A 14,206-nucleotide genomic window follows, 5' to 3' on the forward strand; every position below is an offset into this window, starting at 1 on the left:
TCCTTATAGATAATGTACATGCTTGTCTGACACCAGCTTTAACATCAAACCATCTTCCTGTACTTCAATTCTAACTGCAGACTTACAACTCAGATACTCAAATAAAGATAAAGCATTGTGTGATATAATGCCTCACTGACACCATATAACTGCAGAATTTTGACTAGCTTTTCTCTTCGCACTTTGTTATATATCTTTTGCAGGTCTACAAAACTGAAATACAGTTCTTTGTTATTATTATTATTACATGACACCTCCAGGGAGTCTAATGACTCATCCAGGGAGGGCATCTACTCCACAACTCTCCGTCTTCACCAACTACAACAAACCGCAACTACTTTCATCATCTATACTAGCGATTTTCAATCAGCGTGCCACAAGAGGTCTTCGGGTGTGCTGCAAGATTTGTAAAAACAAATTCATTGAAAGAAATAATGTAATTTGTGCATTTATTCCCTTGAAGCTCACAAAAAGGATAAGTAATCACTATTATTAATACCCTCTATATGTAAATCAATCAAAATTATGCCTATTTTTTGCCAGATCATCAAAAAATTTAAAAGAATATATTTTTAGTGTACTGCAGAATTTTAATAATTAGTCTAGGTGTGCCACATTATGAAAAAGGTTGAAAATCACTGATCTATACCAATGCCATCTACTTACTGCCGACTACCACCACCATTAGTATTTTCACAGACAATCACTAATATCCATGCCCAAAATGGGATTTGAACAAGCAGCATTTCGGCTGGAGAGTGGATATGCTAACCACTCAACCAACCAGGCCGGAGGATCACATTATGAAGGAAAGTGGTAATAATAACCCTGATATAAAAATTGGAGATGTTAATCACAGCTATTTACTTTATGCAGATGTTGTTACATTTCCCATGATTCCTCAACTATTTGTTGTAAAGCGAAAATCTGATCCTAACAAGCTCCATTTGGCCTGAATCCAGCTTGTTCTTCACAAAGCTTCTCTTCCACAATCATTCTCAACTGTTTCTCAAGTATACTTGCATATATCTTACCAGGAACACTCAGTAAGAAAATACCTCTATAATTCTCACATTCAGTTTGATTTCCCTTTTGTATATGAGTACTAAGAGCTCTACTCCAATCATCTTGAACTTGTCCTTCTGTGTCTTTCAAGCCTTCTGAACTATGCAGTGCAGCCACTGTAAGACTCTGATACCGCCATACTTAGCATTACTGGTCGAATATCATCTACTCCAGCTGCCTTTCCACATTTCAGGTTTTTCATGGTTTTTTCCTACTCCAAATATGGATAGGTATTTCTGATTGCATGTCTGTTGAGTGTTTTTTACCACTGTGCTGTCATTACTTCTTGTTTCATTTAGCAATTTTTCAAAGTAATTACTCTATACATTAAGGATATCTTTTTCTCCAGTTGTCATGTCAAAATTATCATCTGTAATGCCTTTCACAGTACACTTTTTCTTCCATTTCTGAACTTTTTCAACAGTCTCCAGAATATTTTGTCGCCTTCCTGATATTTACTTTCTATATTCTTGCAAAATTTTTGTTTAGCTAGTTTTACACATTGTTTAGCTTTATTACATTAGTCTCTGTATTCTCCAAGAGCAGAAGCTGAGTTATTCCACAGGAACTTTCAATATACTTTCTCCTTTCCCTTCACTGCCCCTTTAACTTTTTGTGTACACTATGGAAATCCAATTTTTCTATCCTTACAGAACCTTACCATGAAAAGGAGAAAAAGATATCTTTGATGTATGGAATAATTATTTTGAAAAATTGCTAAATGAAACAAGCAGTGATGACAGCACAGTGGTAAAAAACACTCAACAGACATGCAATCAGGAATACATATCCATACTTGAAGTAGAAAAAGCCATTAAAAGCCGAAATGTGGAAAAGCAGTGAGAGTAGATGATATTCGACCAGAAATGCTCATGTGTGGAGGTATAAAAGTCTTACAGTGACTGCACTGCATAATTCAGAAGGCCTGGACAGAGGGACGAATTCAAGATGATTGGAGTAGAGCTCTACTCCAATCATCTTGAATTCGTCCCTCTGTCCAGGCCTTCTGAATATGAGAATTAATGTCAGTAGGTATTTCTCTACTGAGTGCTCCTGGTAAGATAATTGTCAGTATACTTGAGAAACAGTTGAGAAGGATTGTGGAAGAAAAGACTGGTGAAGAACAAGCTAAATTCGGGCCAAATAGAGGCTGTCGGGGAATCAGATTTTCACTTTACAACATAGTTGAGAAATCATGGAAATACAACAAAGATCTGTATTTAAGTTTGGTAGACCTGGAAAAACTTATGACAAAGTGCCGAGAGAGAAGCTATTCAAAACACTACAGTTGTATACTGTCAGTGGGGCATTATATCAAGCAATACATAGTCATTATTGGAGTTGTAAGTCAGCAGTTAGAATTGAAGGAAATACAGGAAAATGGTTTAATGTTAAATCTGGTGTCAGACAAGGATGTACATTATCCCCTCTGTTATTCATTATCTATATGGATCACATTATGAAGGAAAGTGGTATTAAACCTGATATCAAAATTGAAGAGATTAATGTCAGCTCTTTGCTTTATGAGGATGATGTTATACTTCTAAATAAATCTGCTACAAGTATGCAAGTTAAGTATGCAAGATAAATTGAATAACTGTTGTAATAGATATGGCATGAAGGTCAGCAATAACAAGACAAAAACGATGAAATAAAAAGAAGCATTGAAAATATAAACTGTATTATGAATGGAGAACCTCGAGAATAAGTAAAACATTTCAGCTATTTAGGCATGATTTTTAGTGAAGATGGAAATAGACAACAGAAACAAAGCTGGTATTGTAGGAAGTCGACTGAATAAATTTATATGGAATAAGAGAGAAATTAGTCATAACACTAAATTAGCTGTATACAAGACAGTGTTCAAACCAATTTTAACTTATGGATTTGAGATCTGGGTCAGAAATAAAACACTTGACGAAAGACTAGAGACCAAAGATAAGAGAGTCCTGAGAAAGATTAGAGGTGTATATAGATGGCATTAATGAAAATATCATATTAAAAACAAGGATATTTGGAAAGAACTTGACATTGATAGCATCCAGGAATGTATTAGCAGATCTGATCTCAGGTGGTTTGGTCACTTAAACAGAATGGGAGAGGAAAGATTATCAAAGCAAGTGTTCTATGCCAGGTTGGCAGGAAAAACATCCAGAGGAAGACCAAGATATAGGTGGATTGATACAGTAAAAAGTGCTTTAGAAGACAGAAATATAAGATCTAATAATGTAGGAGTCGTGACAGGTAACAGATTGATTTGGAGGAAAATTGTAGATAAGAAGTTTATAATGATATAAATTTTTCATGTAGTACTATCATATCCTGTACACACCTTGAAGGTAAATGTCAGGAATTCGATGATTAGGATGCCGACGACAAGGACCATCTTCTCCTTTTCCATTGTGTCAGTTACTTTCCCTAAAGTCTCAAAACATTGTTACAATTCTACCTTAGTAGAATCTTCTGTGGGACCATAGACACAAATAAATCTCATTGTCCATTTCCCCATTCTGATATTGCCCGCATCACTCTACTTGATATTGCCTGCCATTCAAGAAGATTAGCTCTTATTTAGTGTTGAATACTATAGTATTAAACTTGCTACTCTTTCTTTTCTCTCATTGCTATTGCCTGAATATAACATTTTATTTTGAGAGTGTTTATTTTTCACTTAGTTAGACTATAATAAATTTAGTTTAATCCTTTATCCAAGTGTGAGCAAACACAATTACACACATCCGCAAGAAGATGTGCTTTGCATTATGGGAGATACTGAGATAGGAGTGATGAGAGCTTTCTTCGCCTTTGCAACAAGTTGCCTCGTATTGTACTACCTTACCCCAGTACTGAAGATACTTTCAGGTGCAAACTTTGTTTGCTCACACTTGGATAAAGGATTAAACTAAACTTATAACATTTTATGTTTATTGCTTAGAAAGATCTGACCAGTTTTTGTCTTTTTTTGTTTCAGTCACCCCTAATATGTCTATCGTACTTATCCAATTCCTCAGCTAGTTCCATTTCTTTGCTATTGAGGCTTCTTATGTTGATAATACCAATCTTGTTCTCTGGTGATGTTGGGTTTGGGTGTGTTTCAGGATTTTTTCCAGTAGCTGACTTTTCACTTTCATCCTGGTTCCCTGGCAAAAACAATGGCAGCCTTGTTTAACTGGGCAACGACCCAGCCAGCATGAAATTCTGTCATGCTGTACCATCATTTTACTTGTGGTTTAAGACGATAAGAATACAATTCGTTTGGCTAAATCTCAAATTGCCAGCCCATCCTCATTTGTTCAGTATCCAGGTAGATACCTAACAGGGTGAAACATGAGAAGGTGAGGAATGGACATTAGGTCAGAAGCCCTGGTCAGGTTCTCTGCATTCCTTTAAAGGCTACATGGAGGTCTTGTCGTGACGACTCCTTCTGTCGTGTTCTAAATCTATCTAGTTTCAAGTCACTTTTATGAATAATACAACTAATTACGAAATGATCACCGATCCAAAAGTAGGGAAATTTATATTTATACTGCACCACCCTATTCTTAGATTAGTCTATATAAATAGTAGGATCAGTTCTAAATTAAGTTAACAGTCATCTCATTAGGCCGAATCATCTATTATCATTTTTACTTGGGGTTCCCGCAAGATCCGAATGTTTATGAACGGTGCAATAATAAGGAATTCAGGCAAACACAATATTTAGATCAACAAAATAAAACATTTAATATTTGATATGGTTAACAAATACAAGAACTCTATTTTAAAATGGAACTATACAATTAACTTAACACATCTTCTTAGGTCACTGACGCTAATTCAATGTTCTAACTTTCATATACTATTCACAGTCTCAAAAACACAAATCTTCTTATCTCAAGTTAATATAACAATTTCACATTTAATCAGTCTTCACAAATCTATCAGCTCAATGTTTATATTCACAGCAGGCAATAAACTACGTAAGCTATATTCCAAGCAAATATATTCCCGGACCTTGAGCATCGGAGATATATTACAATTAATGCCAGAATAGAGAAACTTATACAACTACTCTTACCAGACAAATTCTTCAATACATCAAATTATTGAGAGAGCACTTATGAATTAACTTAATTAACATTAGCAGAACACACATAACAAATATTCTCCATAGTTTAAACTGTATTACTGTAAGTCGCACTTCACTATTCCAAACAACAGTAATTAGGTACTAATATCTTTTCCTGTTCACTTTTCTCCAAGTAATCAATATAACCTTTTCCTAGGGCAACATAGAATTTAATCGTAATCCAGATTAACTGGAACTAATCAGGATTTACGCATTGACTGTCCAGTTTCGTTTTATCTGATTACGGCATCAACCTTTCTTCATAACAACAGCAGATTTCGCTTATAACATTAAACTTTATGTTTCACTACTTATAGGCTCACTTCCGAACACTATACTCATAAATTTCTGCCCTCAGGATTTTATAATCTTGGTTCCGCAAAACTCTCTCCTCACTCGCTTAATAATAATTCTTCTCCCTTCCCTGTCTTATCTATGACCTTCCTTCTCTTTCTGCTTTCTCTATCTAATTATATGACCTTCACTCCCACCTTACGTTCGAACGCCACGCTCTACTCCACTCGTGGTTGTTTACGCGTGCGTCTCCATGACAACAGACTAAGCGTAAACATTTCGCTAATGTAATGTATGCTCTCTTACTACTAGATGACTGATTACATAACATTAAATATTTCACAAATAAGAACAACAGAATATTTAAGCTACTTCTTCAACTTTTTGATTACGTATACAGTTAAATATAAAATAACACTTTACGTTACACCATATATATTTAGTTATACAAGATTCTATACATTTTATTATTTTATAAGTTAATAATAGGTCAGGTTTTAAATAAATATTTAATTAGTAATTCTTAATCAAGGAATAATAAAGAATTTTATATAAACCATGATTAATATTTAATAAGCAATGTTAAATGTGAATGAAAAATAATAAATTATATAACATAGCTTCATTCACAATTTAACATAGGCTCACTCTTTCTTTGAAAAATTTTTATTATAAGAAAAATTTTTCTTTTGACACTAGGCTCCTTTTTTATAAAAGAAAACTGGATTACATATTTCCTTTTCGATTTCTCAAGTAATACCTAGTTTTACTGAAACTTGGTTCTTTATTATGTTTTGTGCCTTTATTCTCTTTCACTTTATCATCAATTCTCTTATTACTATTATTATCACTTTCTGCATGTCTTTCAAGTTTGTAGTATAGGATTCTCTTCCTTGAATTAAATTCACGTTCTCCATTATTAGAATTAAGTCCTTGTTGTCTCACAACCTGGCGGTTTGTTCTACGATATAGATTAGACATTTTACCAAAATTGACTTCAACCGATAGTTTACTATCAGTGGTAAGTTCTGATTTGGGCTTTGTCACTACTACTTTTTGTTCATCAGTAAGAAGAGGAGTATCAGATTGAATGTGTACATAAGCGTTATCACTACTATCTCTATTAGATGATTGATTCACAGCTGATTTTTCTTCAGTAGATGGTCCTGATTCAAGTGGCAATCTAAATTGTTTTGTTTGATACTTAGACTTATCATAATTATGAATTTCATTTTTTCTAGTATATCTCCTTTTGTTCATCAGGGTTATTTCCTGCTTAGAAAAGTTACAAGAAAATTGATATTTTGCTAAGAAGTTTGTTCCCAAGATAATGTGAGAACCTAGATTGGAAGTAGTGTGGACAACAAGTAGGTCTTGCCACACGTACAGTCCAAATTCTGGTAGATATATTCTTGCTCGAAGCTTTTCATATGCCATAAAGTTTGAGTCTGAGAGAGAAGTAATCCTCACAGGTTGTCTCAGCTTGGCAGTACTCTTCCACAGTTTGTCTTTTAATGTTAGGAAATAATCCATCCTGATGGTAGAGGCATTGCAACCTGTATCTAATAAGATGTCACATTTAGAACCCAGGATTTCTCCTCTAACTGTCATCATTTTTTCATTAGGTGCCTGGTGTTTCTGAATTCCATTATTTCTTTTGTGGTTCACATATCCAAATTTTGAATTCCATTTGTTGTTATAGTAGTTTTCTTTGTTATGGAAGCAGTTCCTGGCATAATGTCCAACTTTGTTGCAATTGTAACACCTAAGAGGATTTCTTTGCTTTATCTCTGTCTTGGATTGAGGAATAGCAGACATTTGTTGTCTAACATCATTTAATCCTCGCATTACCCTATCTAGACTACTTAAAATAGGTTGACTTTGTTGTTCAACTTGATGTTTGATCATCTCATCAATTTTATTTGTAGTGGGATTTTGATTTTCTTGAGATTTCAGAGTAATAGCTGATAACTGTCTCACAACTTCATTAAGACTATCCATTATAGGCTGATTTAACTTATTCACTTCCTGGTGAATTAAAGTTTTTACTTCTGTCATCAGTTTCCTGTCCAATTGCTCTTTACTCTCAGTCACGTAGTTTACACTACTTGAATTTTCTCCAGTATTCTTTGCTTTTTCCTTTTCAACTTTACTTCTCCTTTCTATTTCTGATTGGTTGAATGAACTATCAGTTTTATTCACGACATTCACAAGACTTGCATTGGTTGAGGGATAAAGGTCACCTAGTATTTGTTCTTTTTCCTTAATACTTTTGAGACACTCTTCTAAAGTAGAAATTTTCTTCTTGTAGGCTGTTTCTCTTAATTCTTGCCTAACACCTTGTCTAAATTGTTGGAACACAGCCCAATCTAAGTGAGGTTTATCTTCACCAGTAACATTCAAACTGTTGGCCAATGTTAATAACCTATTGTGAAAATCAGTAACAGTCTCTTTATCCTTTTGAACAATTTTCTGCAATTTCCACAAGTTAGGACCTACACTTCTAAGTTTACAAAATTGAGATAATAAGGTGTCTTTAAATTTGGAATACTCAAAAGTTTCTCGAAGTATTGGAGAAGAATGCAAAAATGTTTTTGCTTTACCTACCAATTTACTTCTAATCAGAACTAGCAATTGAAAATCAGTCCAACCTGCAATTTCTCTAAGTTTTTCAACATAGGTAAAGAAAAATAGTACATCATCTGATTCTTCACCAGAATATTGGGGAAAAACCTGTTGCGGGTTTACTGTACGAAAGAATTCACTGTCATTCATTTCAGAGGTTGATGTGACAGCCATAGTGATTAATAAATTACTATCTCAATTAATTCAATCTTTTTACTTTAAAATTAACTTTTATCTTTGCCTGAGTCCAAATTATAACCAGTTCACTGTGATTTAATTATTTCACTTTCTAAAATTTCAGGGAGTAATTCTACGATTATTATCACTAAACTTAAATTCAATTTCTTATCTTATAGTTGTTAAATTTAATTCCTACCTATTAAATCACATCCTGTCGATTAAATCACATCCTGTCGACTGCTGCGCCATTTGTCGTGACGACCCCTTTTCTGTCGTGTTCTAAATCTGTCTAGTTTCAAGTCACTTTTATGAATAATACAACTAATTACGAAATGATCACCGATCCAAAAGTAGGGAAATTTATATTTATACTGCGCCACCCTATTCTTAGATTAGTCTATATAAATAGTAGGATCAGTTCTAAATTAAGTTAACAGTCATCTCATTAGGCCGAATCATCTATTATCATTTTTACTTGGGGTTCCCGCAAGATCCGAATGTTTATGAACGGTGCAATAATAAGGAATTCAGGCAAACACAATATTTAGATCAACAAAATAAAACATTTAATATATGATATGGTTAACAAATACAAGAACTCTATTTTAAAATGGAACTATACAATTAACTTAACACATCTTCTTAGGTCACTGACGCTAATTCAATGTTCTAACTTTCATATACTATTCACAGTCTCAAAAACACAAATCTTCTTATCTCAAGTTAATATAACAATTTCACATTTAATCAGTCTTCACAAATCTATCAGCTCAATGTTTATATTCACAGCAGGCAATAAACTACGTAAGCTATATTCCAAGCAAATATATTCCCGGACCTTGAGCATCGGAGATATATTACAGTTAATGCCAGAATAGAGAAACTTATACAACTACTCTTACCAGACAAATTCTTCAATACATCAAATTATTGAGAGAGCACTTATGAATTAACTTAATTAACATTAGCAGAACACACACATAACAAATATTCTCCATAGTTTAAACTGTATTACTGTAAGTCGCACTTCACTATTCCAAACAACAGTAATTAGGTACTAATATCTTTTCCTGTTCACTTTTCTCCAAGTAATCAATATAACCTTTTCCTAGGGCAACATAGAATTTAATCGTAATCCAGATTAACTGGAACTAATCAGGATTTACGCATTGACTGTCCAGTTTCGTTTTATCTGATTACGGCATCAACCTTTCTTCATAACAACAGCAGATTTCGCTTATAACATTAAACTTTATGTTTCACTACTTATAGGTTCACTTCCGAACACTATACTCATAAATTTCTGCCCTCAGGATTTTATAATCTTGGTTCCGCAAAACTCTCTCCTCACTCGCTTAATAATAATTCTTCTCCCTTCTCTGTCTTATCTATGACCTTCCTTCTCTTTCTGCTTTCTCTATCTAATTATATGACCTTCACTCCCACCTTACGTTCGAACGCCACACTCTACTCCACTCGTGGTTGTTTACGCGTGCGTCTCCATGACAACAGACTAAGCGTAAACATTTCGCTAATGTAATGTATGCTCTCTTACTACTAGATGACTGATTACATAACATTAAATATTTCACAAATAAGAACAACAGAATATTTAAGCTACTTCTTCAACTTTTTGATTACGTATAGAGTTAAATATAAAATAACACTTTACGTTACACCATATATATTTAGTTATACAAGATTCTATACATTTTATTATTTTATAAGTTAATAATAGGTCAGGTTTTAAATAAATATTTAATTAGTAATTCTTAATCAAGGAATAATAAAGAATTTTATATAAACCATGATTAATATTTAATAAGCAATGTTAAATGTGAATGAAAAATAATAAATTATATAACATAGCTTCATTCACAATTTAACAGTCTCAATTTGGTTATACAGCTTTGACCCCAAAGCACCGCCAGAGTGAGTCTTTATGTGAGGAACTGTTGATTAGTCACATGGTCCCCTTTAAGATAGCATCAGAATTTTTACAGGTTCAGAGGCTTTGGTGTCTGAACAATATTCTAAGATTGGAGGAATTTGTATGGCTTCAGTCAGTAGCCAGCCAACATGTAAAAAGTAATCTCTTGTACATAAAAAGGTGCCAAGTATTGTGAAGATTGAAGAGGTTATAGACGTTATGTGTTTCGACTAAGAAAGGTTGGGAGTAAATGTCAAGTGAGATATAATCTTGTACAATCATCTAGGTATTACTGAAAGGAAAGGCAAACAAGCTTTTTTTTTTAAAGAAAAGATTACAGAATTGTTTTGGTTGCATCATGGGTGATCAGGTTAGATCTTCATCTCATTCAAAAATGGCATAAAGATCAGGGTATAAAGCACTGTAAATATGGTTGAAAAAGATTTTGAATCTGGGATGTTGTTTGCACACTGCAAAATTTGTCAAAGCTGTGTAACTGAGAGGAGACCTTCATGTAGCCTAATGTCCTACTCTCAACAACTATAAACAGAGCTTGAGGTTAGAGAATGGGTTAGTGATTAACTTGGTGAATATGATGATTCTTAGTCCTGACTATAGTACTAAGGTGTGTGAAATTTAGGTTTCACTGAAATACAATGCTGTTCCAATGCTAATTTCAATGTGTATATCATAATGCATTATTCATGTATACATTAATATCCTGGTGTACAGTGATAAATATTACTTACTTGATTGCAAAAAGGGGATCTTCTCTGATTTTATTAGCTAAATCCACTGTTGTGCTTATGGAGGACTGTTCAAAAATTGCACCTAATCTGCTGTTATCTAGGAGGGGAAAAATAATGCAATACATTATTTTAAAGCATAATAAAATATGAAGTGTTTATAATAAAGTTGTAGAATAAAACTGTTACCCATGAAAACCCATGCTGTACTGCTCCCTATATATCCACTAGTATTTCCAGAAAAACCTGCAACAAAAATTGATGTTACTTTTGTAGAATTCATGCTTGACATGAATTCTACAAGATAAGCAGACCAAAATTACGTTAGCTGTTTTTTTTTTTTTTTAAATAAGAAGCTAAATGCTCAATATATGTCTGAAGCAATGCTGAACATAGCCTTGGAAAAAAACTGCTGGCATCCAAATGCCAGCAGTTTTTTTTCATGGCTATGTTCAGTGTTCATGCAATAATCATTAGCATTATTGAATTTAAAAAAAGTTTCAATGTTTCATTGTTTTATACCTGGCTTATGTAATCATTATGCTCATAAATAACAATGTTATAATGATGTGAGAATGTTATGTGGTTCATGATGCATATGCAAGAATGGTTGTTCTTTCTGTGAACCAAGTATATTAGAGTTATATTTACTATCAGTCTGTCTCTATACACAAATCAATGATCTACAGATAAAAACCAGTTTCCAGGAGAAAAAATAAACCTACTTGACTATGAAAAGTATCTCTAGACAGCAACTAGAATCAAACTTAAAATGGTCTTTTTTTTTTTTGGTGGCCTACTGCTATGGAAGCAAATGGCATTTCTGCAGAGCTACATGAGCACTTTGGGACTTCCATATTTACACAAAAAGTATGTATGCCATAGTCAATTAATTTATTAATTCATTCAGACATTATTAATATTCTTCTTCTTTGAGTGCCATCTCCTATTGGAGGTCGGCGACCACCTTGGCAAATTTCGAGCGATTCTCAGCTATTCTGAGCAGTCTCTCAGAGTTCATACCAGTCCACTGTCTGATATCTGCCAGCCAAGATTTTCTTCGTCTGCCTTGTCCTCTTCTTCCATTTATCTTCCCTTTTATAATCAATTGAAGTATCTTATATTTTTCATTACGAAGTAGGTGACCAAGATATGCAGTTTTCCTTCTTTTTATGGTATCTAAAAGTTCACATGATTCCCCCATTTGTTCCAGTACTTCCGGATTGGACATTTTTGCTGTCCATGGGATTTTTAACATTCGTCTGTATAACCACATCTCAAAGGCTTCAAGTCTTTTTATTGATGTTGTCTTCAAGGTCCAAGTTTCTGCACCGTACAGCAGTACAGACCATACATAGCATTTAACCATGCGTACTCTAAGCTCTAAGTTTAAACTGCGGTTACACAGTGTTGATTTCATCAAGAGAAAATTTTTCTTGCCATTTCAATTCTAACTTTTATTTCCATTTCTGGATTGCAATCTTCATTTAACCAGCATCCGAGATATTTAAACTTTGCCACTCTTTCTATTTGTTTCCTATTTAAAGAAAGTGCCAAATTAAAAATTATTAATATTAATGATATTAATTAAAAGTTATTAATATCATTAACAAAGATTTTATTTCGTGTTTTTATTTTTTGATATTTATCTATTTTTATGCATGTTTTTATTTTATTATAAAAAATATACAGGTTAAGCACACAGATTGGCAAGAATCTGTACAGTAGAATGTCAAAAAAGATACCATTGAAATCATGAAACTGTATTCAGGAGCTTTGAAATCATGAAACTGTATTCAGGAGCTTTCATATCCATCTCAAAGAATTACAAACAGCAAATCCATTACTAAAAAAAATGTCACCACGATCATCATTTAAAGGTGTATACTTACAAGTGATACACCATTGTAATAATCACCAAGTGATAATACTATATAATTAGCATTTCATGGCTTGTTTCCTATTAACCACTCTCTTCTATACCATTATATTATTTGCAAGGTCTCTGATGTGGTCAGGTCTGGCATTCCAATCTTCTAAAACATCAACTGTTAATGCTGTTCCTCTCACTTTTACTTCAAACATTTGTTTTGCTAATATTTCATCTCACATCTTGTATAAGTGACATGATCTTTGATTAGCTCTACTTACCCATTCTTGAATATCAACAATGTCAAGTTCTTTTCTAATATCTTCACTTTTAAGATGGTTCTGCCACTGATGCCACCCCGTATGCTCTTCTAAGTTTCTTAAAAAACAGGAGGGAGGGATCTTCAATCTTTGATAAATTATTTTATTTCTAACCCAACTTTCAACTTGTTCTGAACATAATAATGTATATTACTAACTTGATGTTTTGACCGTTCTCTTGTTCTATATGAATTTATTATTATTATCACACCTTCCATGGCAGACTTTATATAGGAAGTTCATTCAACTGACAACATATTTATCATACTGAATTTTAAAATCCTTAACACTCCCTGCATTAACAATATATTTCAATAATGTGTTCCATTTACCCACAATTATTTATTTAAAAATCGATTCCTGATCACATTAGAAATCTTGGAATTTTAGTAGGTAGGAAGTTGAAGTTCAATGGCTACATAGCAAAGATTGCAAATATAACTCAGAGAATAACTGCAATGCTGAAATGCACCTGACATGTAAAGATAAGGATGCCAATTTACCTCTTTACAAGGCCTTCATAAGATCTCACTTGGACTACTGTGCCCAAGTCTGGTCTCCTTTTTGTCTGTGGCAATTCTGATGCAGTGGAGAGAGTGTAAAGGAAAGCATTAAAAATGATATATCAGGATTGTGGAATACTTATTATGAAGACAGACTGAGAATTTGTAGACCGCAGACTAGCAAACAGGAGAAAGAGGAGTGATATGATTGAGGCTTACAAACTTCTAAAAGGGTCATTTGATGGAATTTCAGTTAATGGAATTTCTCATTTTATGGTGGCTGGGGGAAAGGACAAAAAGGCATCCTTGAAAGTTCAGAATGAATGCTGTCAACAAAGGGATGAGATCTAGATTTTTCTCTCACAGAGTAATGTACGATTAGAATGGACTGCCATTACATGTGTGTGCAAATAGTGTAAATGAATCCAAGAACAAGTAAGACAGCTGGTGCATGTATTAAGTGGCCTTCCTCAATGACTCCCTGGAGGTGTTTCTTAATAATAATAATAAACTTGGTTGTAATGTCTTATAATTCTGATAATGCTTTTCTCCTCTCAGGATGAAG

The 14,206-nt window shown here is 33.5% G+C and overlaps 1 protein-coding gene across 1 annotated transcript in view; it reads right to left on the minus strand.

Annotated features, from left to right (window-relative positions):
- The window catches only part of LOC150105010 (pre-mRNA-splicing factor CWC25 homolog), a 115,515-nt gene that overhangs the window by 66,403 nt on the left and 34,906 nt on the right, over positions 1-14,206 (minus strand). Inside the window, exon 4 of the mRNA XM_090396099.1 lies at positions 10,952-11,048. Within this exon, the coding sequence (XP_090252225.1) occupies positions 10,952-11,048 (97 nt within the window). The remainder of the gene's footprint in view (positions 1-10,951; positions 11,049-14,206) is intronic.

The sequence above is a fragment of the Typopeltis vanoorti genome, chromosome 7 (assembly GCF_054136105.1).
Source record: "Typopeltis vanoorti isolate ZY-2024b chromosome 7, IOZ_Tvanoo_1.0, whole genome shotgun sequence".
In the NCBI taxonomy this organism is placed as follows: Eukaryota; Metazoa; Arthropoda; class Arachnida; order Uropygi; family Thelyphonidae; genus Typopeltis; species Typopeltis vanoorti.